This window comes from Borostomias antarcticus (genome assembly GCF_949987555.1).
Source record: "Borostomias antarcticus genome assembly, chromosome: 5".
NCBI classification, from domain to species: Eukaryota; Metazoa; Chordata; class Actinopteri; order Stomiiformes; family Stomiidae; genus Borostomias; species Borostomias antarcticus.
In genome coordinates this window covers 12,804,856-12,822,239 of record NC_140238.1, presented here as the reverse complement: position 1 = coordinate 12,822,239, position 17,384 = coordinate 12,804,856, and the positions used below count along the sequence as shown (strand labels likewise).

Sequence of the window (17,384 nt, the reverse complement as noted above, 5' to 3'; positions counted from 1 at the left end):
ACACAGTCTTAGGCTTCATGTTTCCAATTTAGTCTTAGCATGTTGAGCTATGTGGTCTACTTTTTTCATAGAATGTGAATTCAACCAAAGAGTTCCTATATGTCACCAGATTAAATATAACTTGCAGTAGGACTGCTTGAATCACAAGATACGGTTTAAACAAGTGAAAAATGTCTTTTTTTTACCCAATGTTTTTGCACTGAGAAAAATAAAAGTTGTGTTTGGTCTCTTGCAGATAGTGAGAGGAAATAAGGTGATCAAATGAGCTGTAATAAATAAAATGCCATTGCGTTCTATAGTAACAATGGCGTCACCATTTGTCAATTTGGTACCGAGTTCAGACTTTCAAATGAGTGCACAGCTTCACCGTGTCTTAATTCATACTAATTTTCATTAACTATTCTGTGTGGATGTATATATATATTAAATATAGTATATTACATTGTATTTACATTGAAAAGACATTCGCGTCACTTTGCATTCCTCAACAGAAGTCATACAAACGGGCTGAATGAATGCCCTTCCTTGCCATAGCTGTACAAGACCTAGCTAGCTAGCTTAAGAAAATGCTAGCAGTGGTAGAGCCGCACAGGCTTGATAGTGCCACTCTAGTGTACGTAATAAAGCCAGTAGACCAGGTTGAAGAAGGTGAAAGTGATGGGGAAGATGACGCGGGACCATTTGTCAATGGCGTTGACGTCTGTCAGGTCGGGAATCTTCACTTTGAGCTGAGAAGCCCTCCTCCTCAAGCGACCCTTCTTGTGGCCCGTGGGGCGGTCAATGGCTGGTCGACCGTACAGGTCCCGGCTGGTCATTGGTTTGCGATACTGTATGCTGGCACTGTCATAGGAGAACATGGTCGCTCGGGGGTCATTAAGAGCCCCCATCATTTCAGCCCCGCCCATCTCGTTGCGGATCTCCAGGTTGGTCAACAGAATGTTGCCATGGGCATCCACCTGAGGATTGAGGGAGTACAGGAAGTGATATAAAATAAAAGTAGCAGGAAACAACTGGGGCATTAAAGGAACATGCCAAGATTTGGGGAAATAAGCTTATTTGCCATCTTCCCCAGAGTCAGTCAAGATACAGTATATACCCTTCTCTGTGAGTGCAGTAGGAAGCATTGAGATCCGTGCTGTTAGCCTAGCTTAGCTGCAGTCATTGGAAGTGATCTGACACCATTAGTCTAGCTCTCTCAAAGACAGACACTATGAGCTTCCAGCCAGCAAGCTTGTGTTATGGGAGCCATCTCCATGGCGAGGACATCCTACCAAAACATTTGTTGACATAATTAACATGGATGCGGGAGTGGAGACCACTGATGAGATCGCCAGGTGTGTAGAGGACCGGGATAATTCGAGACAAAGATGGGAGGCCCGTCTGTGGACGACCCAATGATGAAAAGTGATGATACACTTTCCAACAACTCCAAAACATGTTGTGACCACGTGTAGAAATGTTGTGACCACGTGTAGAAATAAGAATGTTAAATAAGACATTGTCATTTTTGCACATGACACATCAAAAGCCCCATTGTAACATACAGAGGTGCTGTGTGCAATCGCTGTCTGAGTCCCGGACACACTAACAGTTGCACCAATAGACTTTAAGGAGTGAGATTTACCAGCTACTCCACGTTTCACTCGGTTACATAAATACACAAGTTTGCACGTTGCTCCCACTTTTGAGGGAGCTAGGCTACTTAATTCCAGTTATTGCAGCTAAGCTAGGCAAAGTCTCAATGATTCCTACTGCACAGGGTGCCCCGGTAGCTCAACGGGCTGGGGCGCTTAGCATGTAAAAGCTAGTCCTTTCTGCGGCAGCGTGAGTTCTAATCCAGCCCATGCCCCTCTCTCTCTCTCCCACCTTTCTTGTCTGTCACCTACACTGTCCTATCGTAATAAAGCAGAAATGCCTCTTTCTTTTTTTTACTTAAAAAAAAAAAAAAAAAAAAGATTCCGCACAGAGAAGCATATGTATGTTCTTATCTGACTCTGGGGAAGATCCTCAAATTCCTCAAATCCTGGCGTGTTCCTTTAAATATGGGACAGACCATGAAGTAGAGTACAAACAGTGAGTGAAATTAACTGTTAACACTTAACCTTCAGTGTACCTTACTTAATATTTAACTACACAGCAACACTTGTAGTAAGAAATTTGTAGTTATATTTGAACGTCTGTGTACTTACATTGTATTATGGTTTCACAATGTTAAGTTTTAACAAAAGGGGAAAAGGTATAGGGGAGCCAGGGCACTCCAGGGCTCCGAAGATTGTGTTACCAAAACAAGATCATTATTAACATCCCCTTTATTAGATTCCAGCTTGAAGTACTTGCTTACATTTTGCCTATTTTTTAAGATAGTCAATTTAAGTACATCTTTAAAGGAGTTCAATTCTTAGGGGTGAACCTTTAAGTCTGCCTTAACCCACCTGCACTTTGTTGCTCTCCAGTCGGCTCTTGTTCTCATTGTTGGTCTTAGCTGCCTTCTCGGCCACCTTTTTCTGCAAATGAGGTCCACGTCCAAAGAAAATGTAGTTGACAAAAGCGTATTCCAGCAAGGCAAGGAAGACAAAGACGAAACAACCCATCAGGTAGATGTCGATAGCCTTGACATAGGGGATCTTGGGTAAGGTCTCCCTCAAGTGGGTGTTGATGGTGGTCATGGTCAGCACAGTGGTTATACCTGAAGGACAGAGGGAAAGGCACAAGTTTGGGGTTGGACTGAGATTAGTATGAGACACAATCACACTAAATACTGTAGGTAGATTACCCGCTTTCAGACATTTTATTTATCCAGGGAAGCCCACTGAGACCAAGGTCTCATTTATTGTAGTGTCCTGGTTACACAGTATGTACCATAAACAATATAAAAACAGTATAACAGTATACAATCACATTCATACATTTTACACAATTAAATAGCCTACAATAACATTATCCAAAACATACACAGACAGCGACCCCATATTCCGAAATCATATGCTGTGACTACGGCATCCAATTTAAAATACTCCTGAAACCTATTCCATGCTCTTGGAGCACCATAACTAAAAGCAGTCTCTCCAAGTTCAGTTTTGACCTGGCACCTTAACCTCTTGGCTCCACTACGTACGTCAGCATCAACTGTCAGCACCCGTCAAAAATCAAGAAATGAACCTCAGTGATTCTCTAACGTCGGATGCAGTTATCGACTGCGATGCAGCAGCTGCAGTGGAGCCGCTGTCATGAATTATTTAATAATAATAAACTTTATTTATATAGCACCTTTCTAAACAAATGTTACGAAGTGTACAAACAATCATCAATATATCAAAACACAGGATAAGACAAAAACTGAAAAACAAAAAAGTGAAACTCAACAAAGGGAAGGTAAACAGAAATAGTTAAAATCAAGAAAACAATTACAAGAGCACAGAAAAATCACTGTAAAGACGCTTTGATGTACAATTGAGGCGAGCTTTAAAAGAAAAGAGAGTTGGCTGGTCTCAGATCTTCAGGCAGGGCATTCCAAAGGTTAGGAGCCCTGACAGCAAACGCCCGATCACCTTAGACACAAGCACAAGGAAGAGGGAACAGACAGAAGAGCCTGGCCTAAGGATCTCAGGCTTATAGGGGGTTAAGAGGTCTGAGATGTATAAGGGAGCCAGACCATGTAGCGCTTTAAAAGTTAAAAAGCAGAATCTTGAAATCTAATACCCAATAGGAAATCAGTGGAGAGGCTAAAATGGGGGTAACATGATCACGCCTATTACTCCTAGTTAAAAGCCTTGCAACAGCATTTTGTACCAACTGCAAGCAGGAGAGGGACTTTTGACTGAGACATGAACACAGAGAATTACAGTAGTCTAAACGTGAGATACTAAAAGCATGGATTACCCTCTCCAAATCGGCAAGACAAAAATGACCTGATCTTAGACAAATCCTTATCTGATGGAAACAGGATCAAACAACATTGGGCCTCATTCACCAATATCTTCTTAAGTTCTGTTCTTAAATTTCTTCCTAAGAACGTTTCTAAGGAAAGCTCCCGTCTGATTCACGACGTGTTCGTAAACCGCTGGAAGACCGCCGGACTACCACCCCCTCTCCGCAGCAGACTCTCCGTCTAGCGCACTAACACACATCCAACTGTAGAATTGAGGTGACCGCAATCATCAAATGATGAAATGGTCATGGATTTGTTGGTAGGCTATTATATGTAGGCCTATACAGCGAAATCTCACAGTGCTTTTGCAGAACGGTCAAAGACTTAAAACAAAACACAACACATTAATTTACACCACAATCACAAATTATTTACACATAATCTAAATATTTTATCTAGCTACATCTTCAAGATCAACACGAATAACAAGCAATTCGGAGCGAAATGATTTAAACTATGACATATCAGATATTCTGACGCACACGTTTAAAATGGAAATTATGGTTATGATTAGGACACGTTATTGGGATTTATGCAAATATAATTGCATTTCAATCATATATCATCCAACTGTAGAATTGAGATAACCGCAATCACCAATTTTGCATAGTCTACATTTCCGCACTCAAATGGCCTACTTACGACTGCTATTCAGTGTTCGTATATTCTGTTCTTAGCTGAGAACAAATCCCAGATGAGAAACCATTGGTGAATGACAGAATTTTCTTAGAAACGGCGTAAGTACAGTTTAAGAAGAAATGCTTCTTAAGAACTTCGTTGGTGAATGAGGCCCAGTGTTACCTTGCTCCTCGAAACAGAGGTCAGAGCCAAAAACTACACCCAGGTTCCTAGAAGGTGTTCCTCAGGGGCGGCTGTAGGAGTTGGTCATTCAATGGTCGAAGGGTCAGTGGTTCAAATCCCACCTCTGACTGTACACATGTCGAAATGTCCTTGAGCAAGACACCTAACCCCAAATTGCCCCCAATGAGCAGGTTAGCGCCTTGCATGGCAGCTACCGCCATTGGTGTGTGAATATGTGTGTGAATGGGTGAGAGGCCATTGTAAAGCGCCTTGAGTGCCGCTAAGGTGGAAAAGCGCTATATAAGTGCAGTCCATTTACCATTTAGAAGACGGTTTAATATTTGTAGACCAATTTCTGATTACACTGAACTGCGCTAATTGACTCTTGAGGCCCAAAAACAATGATTTCAGATTTACCATCATTGAGTTGGAGGAAATTGTAGGACATCCAGCCCTTGATGTCAGATATGCAATTATTAAGCCCTTGATGCTCGACCCCCTCAGGTCGAGCATCGCCCAGGCGCAATGAAATGGCAACAATTTATACTTCTAGTTGTGTGAGATTTTATCATACATTGCAAAAACATTGACATAATCCTTTTAATCACGACTTTCCAGGTAGAGCACAATCAAATAATATGTAATTTTTAAAAGTAGCTTAATTACACAAAAAGTAAGCTTGCATATCGAAGGGCCAGTGGTTCAAATCCCACCTCTGACTGTACACATGTCGAAGTGTCCTTGAGCAAGACACCTTACCCCAAATTGCCCCCAATGAGCAGGTTAGCGCCTTGCATGGCAGCTACCGCCATTGGTGTGTGAATGTGTGTGTGTGAATGGGTGAGAGGCCATTGTAAAGCGCTTTGAGTGCCGCTAAGGTGGAAAAGCGCTATATAAGTGCAGTCCATTTACCATTAAGAAGACGGTTTAATATTTGTAGACCAATTTCTGATTACACTGAACTGCGTTGACTCTTGAGGCCAAAAAACAATGATTTCAGATTAACCATCATTGAGTTGGAGGAAATTGTAGGACATCCAGCCCTTGATGTCAGATATGCAATTATTAAACCCTTGATGCTCGACCCCCTCAGGTCGAGCATCGCCCAGGCGCAATGAAATGGCAACAATTTATACTTCTAGTTGTGTGAGATTTTATCATACATTGCAAAAACATTGACATCATCCTTTTAATCACGACTTTCCAGGTAGAGCACAATCAAATAATATGTAATTTTTAAAAGTAGCTCAATTACACAAAAAGTAAGCTTGCATATCCTTGCATTGCTGTCAGCCAGCAACGTACAGCCCACTTTCTATTGACATTCTAACAGGTGCAAATTTACCTGGATTGATAGGGCGCTTTCTCTGTGGACATCTATTCATATTCTAAATAGGTGATGGGCTCGAGATGGTCATGGCTGAATCAAACAAACAAAAGTTAAAAATGAGTAGTTACTGAGGAACTAATGATTAGTTAATGAGTAGTTACTGATTAACTCTGAGATTAGAGTAGCTACTGTGCATGGTGCTTGTGCAAATAGCTGACAACGAGACATGTTAACTGTTTGTGTATCAAATACATTGACAGATACATTCACTAGATGGACAACAGTGGTTATATTTTTGAATTTTTAGATACATTTTTTTTAAATTTTATTTCTGTCTTCTGCATGGCTCTGAGTGTGGCTGAGTCACAGGCAGACAGGAGACAGGCTGTTACTGTCCTTTGTCCAAGATGATGGCCCATTGTGAAAGATCATGTGGTTTGGGCAATGAATATTCTGATTGCCTACTAATTAGCCTGCCAGATGTGGGAACTGTTGTGACTAAACATTTTTTTTTTTTTTTTTTTTTAGTTATTTAGATCTAAGATGTTCAAAATAATCATTACATAACCAAGACTTTCATGAACAACTTTCATAATGACAAAACAATTCATTGCTATCATTTAGGGTGTGTTTTTACAACATTTGTGAGGGCAGAAAAGTCTTTATAACTTTTTTTGTTTGTAGATATAGTTATCAGCTGAATATGGGAAGGAAATCACCTGGTTGGGATGGGATTCCCCTTATATCAAATTTTGGGATGAACCTGGTCAGTTATTTTTTGATATGATTCACTCATCAATTGAACAAGGTTCCTTCTTTAATGATGCCAATTTGGCCATAATAGTAGTGTTACCGAAACTCAATAAAGATCCCACATTTTGTAGCAACTATAGACCCCTGTCCATTTTGAACACAGAAATAAAGGTTTATGCCAGAGTTCTAGCCACATGGGTAGAGTCATATATGACCAAACTAATACATCATGACCAGACAGGCTTTATCAAATATCGTAACAGTTCTCACGATGCTCGAACTAACTACCGATGCAACGTATTAACACTAATCACTCCAGTGGGCTATAGTGAACTTCAACTAGATCACTCTCAAGTCCTAGACAGGTCCTGAGACTTATCTGTAACGTTAGGGCCTACTTCATGCACACTAACTAAATTCTCAACGACAACTGCTCCGCGGAACTCAAGGCACTGATGAGATACTTGACTCTGCTCAGTCCACAACCTTTTCTAAGCACTCCGTTGTTAGCCAGGGCAGAACAGCTAGCTGGGAAAAATATAATTCCTCAGACTCTTACAAAACACGCCGAGCTCGTGAGAAACATCCTACTCAACTGTTTTTCCAACAAAAGAGATCTTTGCAGGTTTTATCTCGACGGACTCACTTCACTGCACCATTACAGCTCTCGTCCCTCTCATGTTCTTCTCTCTCCGCGCACAAAACATCTAAAGCTGTACTCTGATTGGTTAAGAGAAAAGAGATTGCTTGCCTGATCAGACACCTATACCAATCACTCTTTCCAAATAGTAGCATACCCTACACTTAGATGCAGAAAAGGCATTTGACTGACTAGAATGGGATTATCTGTGGATGGTTGTCGAAGATTTGTTTTTTTACTCAGAATTTATTAAACTTACAAAACTACTCTACAGTAACCCTTCCGCTATAATTGTTACAGGTCACACAACATGTGCTCTCAATTTCCTGTCTCACATTCCTGTCGTCAAGGATGTCCTTTTTCCCCATTATTATTTGCTCACTCATTGGAACCACTGTATCAATCTATAAGACAACATCCTCTTATCTCACCTATCACTTTTAATGACACTAAACATCATATAGCTTTATATGCTGATGACATATTATTGTTTACAGATAGGACACCCTCCTCTATTCCACACATTCTAGACACATTTAGAGATTTTATTATGATGTCGGGCTATACAATTAACTGGTCCCAATCATCATTGTTATCACTAAATTCTAAATTAAACCCCTCTTTATTGCCCCCTGATATACCCATTGTGAAGCACTTTAAGTATCTAGGCATTGATGTCTATCCTTCCTTGCCAAATACATCAACTAAAAACTTTAGGGGCATCATTGACCACATCAAGAGGGACCTTGATAGATGGTCACATTCCCTGCAATCATTGCAGGCCCGTGTCTCCATCATTAAGATGGACATTTTACCAAAGTTTTTTTTTCCTTCTATGTTACCGTTAGCTCCTCCTCCCAAATATTGGGAAAACTTCATTCAATAGTATCAAAATGTATATGGAAGGGGAAACGACCTCAAATGAAAATGGCCACATTACAATGACAGAGAACTCAGGGCGGTCTTTCAGTCCCAAATTTTTTATTTTACTTTTGGTCCTTTGTTCTCCGTCCAATCTGGTTAAATCCAAATGCATCAGTTTCTTGGAGGCCTGTGGAGGAGAGGCTCGCTTCTCCCCACAGGCTACAAGATCTGATCCACTCAGCAATTCCACCTAAACACTCTAAACAAACCCTAGGTCCTATAGTTTCTCCTCACTGTCTGGCGTGCTGAAGAGAAACTACTAAAACTCAGTTATGTAAGAAAAACAACCAGGGAGTTAAAAGTGAGGATTTCAGAGCACAAATCCAGCATTAGAAACAAGGGTCCTCATTCCTGAACATTTTCTTAAGTGTCTTCTTAAATATCTTCTTACAAACTTCGTAAGACCAACCGTAAGAATGATCCCCGCCGGATTCATGAATGGGTGGAAATGTGTTCCTACACCGGCAAAGTGTTCTCAGCTGTGCTCCCCTTCTTAAGTTGAATGCGTGTTCTCGTACACCTGAATTTGCATACATAAACGCCCTTCCAGCTCCTTCCTACAGGGTCGTGTGCACACAAAATCCCCAGACAGCGCGGAAAAAGTTGAGACGTTCCCAATTGACATGATTGATGTTCAAGGTCACGTGCAAATTCGACATTTTATTCGTCACATGCAACATACCAGTAAAATAAAATGAGCAGTGAGACGTTTCTCCGTTGGCTCTTATAACGTGCACACTTAAGCAAGGAGAAAAAAAACAATACAAAATAGCAAAAGAAAACAAGACGGTATATGTGGACTTTTAATACAAAATATATAGCCTACATGAAAGGGATGGGATGTGCTGAGAGCAGATTCAATTGTACAGTTTAATTAAATGCATGAGTAAGCTACTTATGGATCTTGATAGGCCCTATATCTATATTATGTAGGACCATATGATATATTTTAGTTATGGATATTCACGTTTATTTACAGAATGTAGATGTGTCCATTCTGACGACTATGGAATATAAGGTGCTGTTGTGCTGAGTCTTAGTATAGCGACTGAGTTTAGTGCTTATTTATTAATTCAATGCCATTTGCAGTGTTTGTGTAGTGCTTTTATTTATTTTAGGACACTGCAATGCCTTGTAGAATCATGATTGTGAAACGTAATTGGAAATAATACAAATATCCTCGTATTTATGATTATGATTATTATTCAAGCCTAGGATGTCTGTAGAATTGATGTGAACGCAATCACCTCGGATTTCTCATAAATTCAGCCCTTGCGAACGGGCGCACTCCAATCTTGCCTACCTACGACTGCATTTCCGCGTTCTTAAATCCTGTTCTTAGATAAGAACAAATCCGAGATAAGAAACCATTCAGGAATGCCAGAATTGTCCCGGGAACTTCGTAAGTGGAGTTAAGAAGAAATTTCTTCTTAACTTCTTCTTAACTGCGTTCAGGAAAGTCCCCCGTAGCCATACATTTTAACCTGGCGGGTCATGATGTATGCTCCTTACGCTTTCAAGGAATCCAAACCGTTGTGCCTCTTAGGAGAGGAGGTGACAGAGACAGAAAACTGCTTCAGAAAGAAGATTTTTGGATACACACTTTACAAACAGAATATCCAAAAGGATTAAATGAGGAACTCTTATTGAGTTGTTTTTTGTAAACAGTGTGAGATGCGACATTTTTATTGTATTGTAATTGTATTTATTTTGTGACTGATTGTGACACCTGTTGGCATCTAATTTAAGCCATCTTTCTGTATGCCTTGCCACAACGCTGAAGAAAGCCTCTGGCTGAAACGTCCGTCGTTGTGCTCTGCCCATAGGCCACTATATTGAAATAAACATACTATTCTAAGCAATTTTGGCCAAAAGGGTATGGTATCAGTATTGTATTCCCATCTTTTACTGTCATCCTATACATCTCTTCAAGTTCAAAATATATCTTTAAGGGACCTTAATTTATCTGTTAATGATGATCCCATACAATGGAAAAAAGTTTGGGGCTCAATTGTTGAATGTTTAAAGAATCCTGATCACCAACAAATTCAGATGAATTTTATACATACAGTAGGACCCCACTCATCCGAACTTCAGAGATCCGAACCTCCCGGGCTACCGGACAGGCTTAAAAAACTTTTTTTTTAGCCTGCTATCTGGCTACTGGTGGGATTTTCATAACAGTACTGTACTTGCATTTAAATCTTTTATAATAAACATGTACAGTATCCTACTGTGAATAATAACAACTGTATGTAGACCTACATGTTGCCTGTAGGCTGTAGCCTACTGTCACATTTCATTTCTTTGGTACTCTAAAGCGGGAAAATGTCAAATGCAAAAAAGCAAACAAGTCGTCCTCACAATTGCCTCACAAAGCGGGCCAAGCTGATCCCCAAATCTCCCACGCAGAAGCCACAGGGAGCCTGACAACCAGCTTGAAGTGGCTGGAGCAACAGAGTGAGGCCACAACAATGGATTTGATGCTGCTGCGAGAGCTGCATTCCTTGGCAGCCAGAAAGCACGTCAGCAACCTGAAGCAGAGGAGCATCGAGTCATTTTTTGTTCCCAGTTAATGGACTTCAGGAACACAGACTACTAGGCCTACTGTATTTGTTAAATAATAGCGTACAGCCTAGGCCACGTTAGCCTACATCTGTTGTTTTAGAGACTTTCTTATAGGCTACAATAGCCTAAGACACGACAACTTGTCTGTCATTTCATTTATTTATTTATTTATTGATTATCATTTGTTCTAATTGTTCTAATTTTGGGTTGTTTTTAGCTATACCATTTTGTTCTGTGAATACAGTAGCCTATCGATGCAGCGTAGGCCTCATTTGAGAATAAAGTACTGTATTTGATCAAAGCACGCACTCAAGTGGAAATTCGTTTATTTTATTATAGGCTACAGGCTAGGCTATATGTGTTTAGTTGGCTATTTGATTGCAACTCTGATGCATTTTCACAAGTAATTAAGGGTATTTATCGGTCTATTACAGTATGAGTCTATATGAAACAAGTATACCACTTATTGAATTTGGTGCATTTTAACATAAATTTCAGTCAGATAATTCAGATAATCAAGTATGTGTCCATTGAAGGGAGGCAGGGTAGTGGGGTAGGTTGTGTAGGGCAGTCCCCATCATGGGCCCTGTTTGCACCTGATTGGGTCGGGATTGGATCGCGATCCGGGTCCTGGTCGGGTCGGGTGGTGGTGCGGGTGGTCCCGGGTGTGGACCGAATCTGGATTAAGTCTGGTTCGGTCCGCGCTCAGGGCCGTGTGCAACTGTACTTTCGTGCGGCCGGGTGGGATCTGGTTGTGGTCTCGTTCTGGTCTGATAAGGTGTAAATAGGGTCATAGACTGTAGGGTAGTAGTGGATGAATGAATGAATGAATGAATGAATGAATACGTGAGTGCAGTGGTAGTGCAGCCTATTACTGTATTGAATGTGTTGCTTTTTAATTTTAAATAGTATGGAAGTATTTTATACTGAATTCTTTGTTCTTAACCTGTTTTTCCTATACAGGTACCTTTTAGGGACAAGCATCGGAAATTAGCTTTAGCTAAAAATGCCATGGTGTTGCACACACATGCATAATTTATTCATGTTTTATGCATCTGTCCGTGCCAAATAAACAATAAATGAAATGAAATGTGTTATGTGCCCTTTTGAAAAATAAAAAATACTTGATCACAAAAAAAAGAAGCTGAATATGGTTAGGTGTTGTGTCCTCCCCAGGACACAACTCGGGGCCGAGGGGCTATCCTTTTACCACTCCGAGCCTGGGTGAGGGGTCACCCAGACTATATATCCGGGCAGACCGTTTCGTCATCCAAAACCATCAGGCCGTTGGGTGTCCGGTATATCGGACAGTCCTGGATGACATGGTCTGTGGTTTGTTCCTCGGCGCCACACTCGCACGCCGCACAGGATACCAAGCCCAAGCTGTGCATCGATGAGCAGAAGCGTCTGGCGCCGGTCCAGAGGCGATTAAGCCTCACCCACGCCACTGACCAAACTATTAATGGCATATAAAGGTAGCTGTGATTGTCCTTCAAATAAACATATAAATCACTTTGGAGTAAGTGTGTCTTAAGTTGATGAAATTTAGATAAGTGTCAGACAACACCAAAATCACAAATCTAAAAAAAATCAGCAGGACCTGAGGGGGTAATATTTAAATTCAAGCTATCATGTAGAAAATAGCAAAGTGTCCAAAATAGACACCTGGGGGACACCATATTTAGTACAAGTAGAAGAGTAACAACAATTACCTATTCCAACAGAAAAAGTTATATCAGAAAGATAGGAACTGAAAAAAGCAATGGCTGTTTACTACTGTAATTAGAATTGATTAATTTCCTTAGCATCTGATGGTTGACAAAGACGCTGACAGACAGTGAAGCCAAGCCGTAAGAGTTACAGTAACCAATCTTGAGGCCTTGTCTGGTGATTAGCTTTAATGTGACGTGAGAAAGAAAAGTAAAGGAACACTAGCTCGCCATTAGCCTGGTATGACCATCCCGATCTAGCGAGCCCACTGCTTTGCTCCGCAATATCGGTCTGGCCTTTGCCCCATAGAGAGCGATTTTGTGGGTGGGGGTACTTGTCTTGACAGACAAACACCTTCAGCCAATCAGCGTTCAGAAAACTTTTGCCAAATCCAGTCGGGAGAACAGCAAAAATGTATTTTCTACCGAGAAACTCTGCTAGTGCATACTCTTGTTCTTGTTTAAGTGTTGTGATTAAGTCTATTTCTGCAATAACTGCACTAATAGCTGCGTTTATTCTTCTAAAGTTAACGTTACCACTCTTGCTTCGGGAGCCGCCATGTTTGTTTAGCGAGCGGCAGGGACCCGAACCAATCAGGGGCTGCTTTCCAATGTGGTACGGAACAGCAGTTAAAACGCAGTCCCTGATTGGCCCGGTATGGTCTAGATTTTGGGATAATCGCTCTCGAGGAGGCGAAGGCCAACAGAATGTATGCTCGCGAGAACGGGATGGTCGTACCAGGCTAGCTCGCCATCCCAATTGGATGTATTAACTAATGTTTATATCTTGAGCTTTACCCTCTACAATAAGCAACTTAATTTATAATTTTATTGTATCTATGCTCCTAAGTTTTAGTTCTTTTTTAATTACTGAATCTACATTCTAAAATCTATGCGAAACGCGCGGGAAACCTTCGTGTATTTTTGTGCATTTTTGCAGTTTAAAATCAGGACACTGTTGAATTTGGTTGATTTTCAGAGAAATGTTGGTTTAATCTGATCCTGTTAGCTGTTCATAATTAGGGCCCGAGCACTGGCGGTGCGTTATTCTCCTACCTTCTACCTTCTACCTTCTTCTTCTCCCCAAAGAAATGCCTTTTTGGCGGCCTAAACATCGATGAAAACGGATGAAACTTTGCAGATACGTCAGTCCCGGTGAAAAATTTGATAATTCATGGGTGACGGAAATGGGCGTGGCAAAACGGCTCAAGAGCGCCCCCTGGAAAATTTAAAATGGCGAGCCCCACCTTTCAGTTTGATGTAGGCGAACGAAATTCGGAGGGCATATGTATTTCATCGAGACGCACTAAAATTTCTCTTGGAGCTATACCCAACATGCAACAGGAAGGCCGCCATTTTGCTTTTAATGTGCCATTTTGTCCTTGTTTTGACCATTTCCATGCCTCGTACTTCGACGAACTCCTCCTACAGATTTCATCCGATCAACTTCATATCGGGTCAGCTTCATCTTAAGACCTTTGTGATCAAAAGGTATCAACAAAAATTGAGTTTTCACCAAACACCCTTGCCGTGGCGCCCCGCCAAAATTTGACATTTCGCCATAAAACACGAAGTCCTCATAACTCCTCCATACATTATCCAATTTGTCCGATATATCTCACGCTTCATGACGGTTCTGTCCTGAACACATCTATGTGTCAGTATTGCGTCATACTTATAGCGCCACCTATTGGTGAAACAGGAAGTCCTCATAACTCCTCCATACATTATCCAATTTGTCCGATATATCTCACGCTTCATGACGGTTCTGTCCTGAACACATCTATGTGTCAGTATTGCGTCATACTTATTGCGCCACCTATTTGTGAAACAGTACGTCCTCATAACTCCTCCATACATTATCCGATTTGTCCGACATGTCTCACGCTTCATGACAGTTCTGTCCTGAACACATCTATGTGTCAGTATTGCGTCATACTTATAGCGCCACCTATTGGTGAAACAGTACGTCCTCATACCTCCTACATACATTATCCGATTTGCACCAAATTGCTGACGCTTCATGAAGGTCGCATTCTGAACACATCTATGCTTCGGTATTGAGTCACACTTACAGCGCCACCTACTGGTGAAACAGGAAGTACTCATAACTCCTACATACGTTATCCGATTTACTCCAAATTGCTAAAGCTTGATGAAGGTCGCATCCTGAACACATCTGTGTGTCAGCAGTGAGTCATACTTATAGCGCCGCCTACAGGTCAAGCAGGAAGTCATCATAACTCCTACATACATTATCAGATTTACTCAACATTTCTCAGGCTTCATCAAGGTACCGTCCTGAACACATCTATGCATCGGTATTGAGTCACGCTTAGAGCGCCACCTACTGGTGACAGGAAGTTTCTCGCAGTACTGCACACCGAAATAGCACACCCTTTAACGGCGCGGCACCCCGACACGCGTGGGGTGCGAGGGCCCACTCACTGCTGCTCGCAGCACTAGTTATTATTATTCTCCTACCTTCTTCTTCTCCCCAAAGAAATGCCTTTTTGGCGGCCTAAACATCGATGAAAACGGATGAAACTTTGCAGATACGTCAGTCCCGGTGAAAATTTTGATAATTCATGGGTGACGGAAATAAGCGTGGGAAAACGGCTCAAGAGCGCCCCCTGGAAAGTTTAAAATGGCGAGCCCCACCTTTCAGTTTGATGTAGGCGAACGAAATTCGGAGGGCATATGTATTTCATCGAGACACACTAAAATGTCTCTTGGAGCTATACCCAACATGCAACAGGAAGGCCGCCATTTTGCTTTTAATGTGCCATTTTGTCCTTGTTTTGACCATTTCCATGCCTCGTACTTCAACGAACTCCTTCTACAGATTTCATCTGATCAACTTCATATTCGGTCAGCTTCATCGTAAAAAAATTGTGTTTTCACCAAAACACCCTTGCCGTGGCGCCCCACCAAAGTTTGACATTTCGCCATAAAACACAAAGTCCTCATAACTCCTCCATACATTATCCAATTTGTCTGATATATCTCACGCTTCATGACGGTTCTGTCCTGAACACATCTATGTGTCAGTATTGCGTCATACTTATAGCGCCACCTATTGGTGAAACAGAAAGTCCTCATAACTCCTGCATACATCATCCGATTTGCACCAAATTGCTGACGCTTCATGAAGGTCACCTTCTGAACACATCTATGCGTCGGTATTGTCACACTTACAGCGCCACCTACTGGTGAAACAGGAAGTACTCATAACTCCTACATATGTTACCCGATTTACTCCAAATTGCTCATGCTTGATGAAGGTCGCATCTAGAACACTTCTGTAAGTCAGTATTGCGTCATACCTACAGCGCCACCTACTGGTGAAACAGAAAGTCCTCATAACTCCTGCATACATCATCCGATTTGCACCAAATTGCTGACGCTTCATGAAGGTCACCTTCTGAACACATCTATGCGTCGGTATTGAGTCACACTTACAGCGCCACCTACTGGTGAAACAGGAAGTACTCATAACTCCTACATACGTTATCAGATTTACTCCAAATTGCTCAGGGTTGATAAAGGTCACATCCTGAACACATCTGTGCGTGAGCATTGAGTCATACTAATTGCGCCACCTACTGCTTACAGGAAGTCATCATAACTCCTACATACGTTATCCGATTTACTCAACATTTCTCACGCTTCATCAAGGTACCGTCCTGAACACATCTATGCTTCAGTATTGAGTCACGCTTAGAGCGCCACCTACTGGTGACAGGAAGGTTCTCTCAGTACTGCACACCGAAATAGCACACCCTTTAACGGCGCCACACCCCGACACGCGTGTGGTGCGAGGGCCCGCTCAATGCTGCTCGCAGCCCTAGTTATGATTGACCTCTGAGTATGGCTGTCGGCTGGAGCTTTCTGTAAGAAACGGTGTCCTTCTTCCATAGACTTATGAGATAAAGATGACATTCCATGGTTGGTACACTCTGTGCCAAACACAATTGTTGTGGTTAGTGCCGAGGCGGCGTAGCTTATCTTGACCAAACAAGACCACAGAAGAGACCAGAAAGACAGTCTTATCGGAGAAGAGAAGAGGGGGGGGGGGGGGGGGGACACTCAAACCACATTAGAATGTTGCAACGAGACCAATGCTTTGATTTGAGTCCAGACAGCATACAGAAAGGTCAACTGTACATTAGACTTTATGCCATTGTCTTTTGTATGTTAAAACTTCTGGAATAAACAGCTTTTGCTTGTCGCTCAAATCCTGTGTTGGAGAGATTTATTTGGGATACATCAGAACAAGGAGACACTTGACTGCGTGGTATTATGTTAGATTGGGGGACCGTCTTTTATTGTCATCAAAACACAACGCATAGCTGAAATAAGGACAATGATAAAAGACAACGAAAGTCAACAATTGGTGCCGTGACAACCCGGATCAGACATCGAACCCTGAGAAATCCAAGACTGGTCGTCAGCCAAAGCAGACAGCTACAGCCACGGGAGACGCCTGGCAGTGCAGCTGTGACCTGAACGACCCCGGACAGAGAATCAGACCCAACTGGGTGAGTGGGTTCAGTATCCCTATCATAAAAACAAATCAGTAAATCTCAACTAGATCACACATAGTCTCTCAACACGTAAAACAAAACCAGTGCTGGAGGTGAATGTATGTAGCTACATGTCTTATGTTTGAATGCCAAGCCGCGTGCATTGTTTTGTCATGTGAAGTAGACCACTTCTCTATGTGTAGCT

At 41.7% G+C, this 17,384-nt stretch overlaps 1 protein-coding gene across 2 annotated transcripts in view; it reads right to left on the bottom strand.

The window, feature by feature from the left end:
• Positions 1-608: 608 nt before the first annotated feature.
• The window catches only part of gabrb1 (gamma-aminobutyric acid type A receptor subunit beta1), a gene marked incomplete at both ends in the record, with an annotated part of 116,814 nt that continues 100,038 nt past the window's right edge, over positions 609-17,384 (bottom strand). Inside the window, 2 exons of one of the 2 annotated variants that reach the window (XM_084438543.1) lie at positions 609-956; positions 2,433-2,686. In XM_084438543.1, coding sequence (XP_084294669.1) covers positions 609-956; positions 2,433-2,686 — 602 coding nt within the window. The remainder of the gene's footprint in view (positions 957-2,432; positions 2,687-17,384) is intronic. The other variant, XM_084438544.1, reaches the window with a different exon arrangement.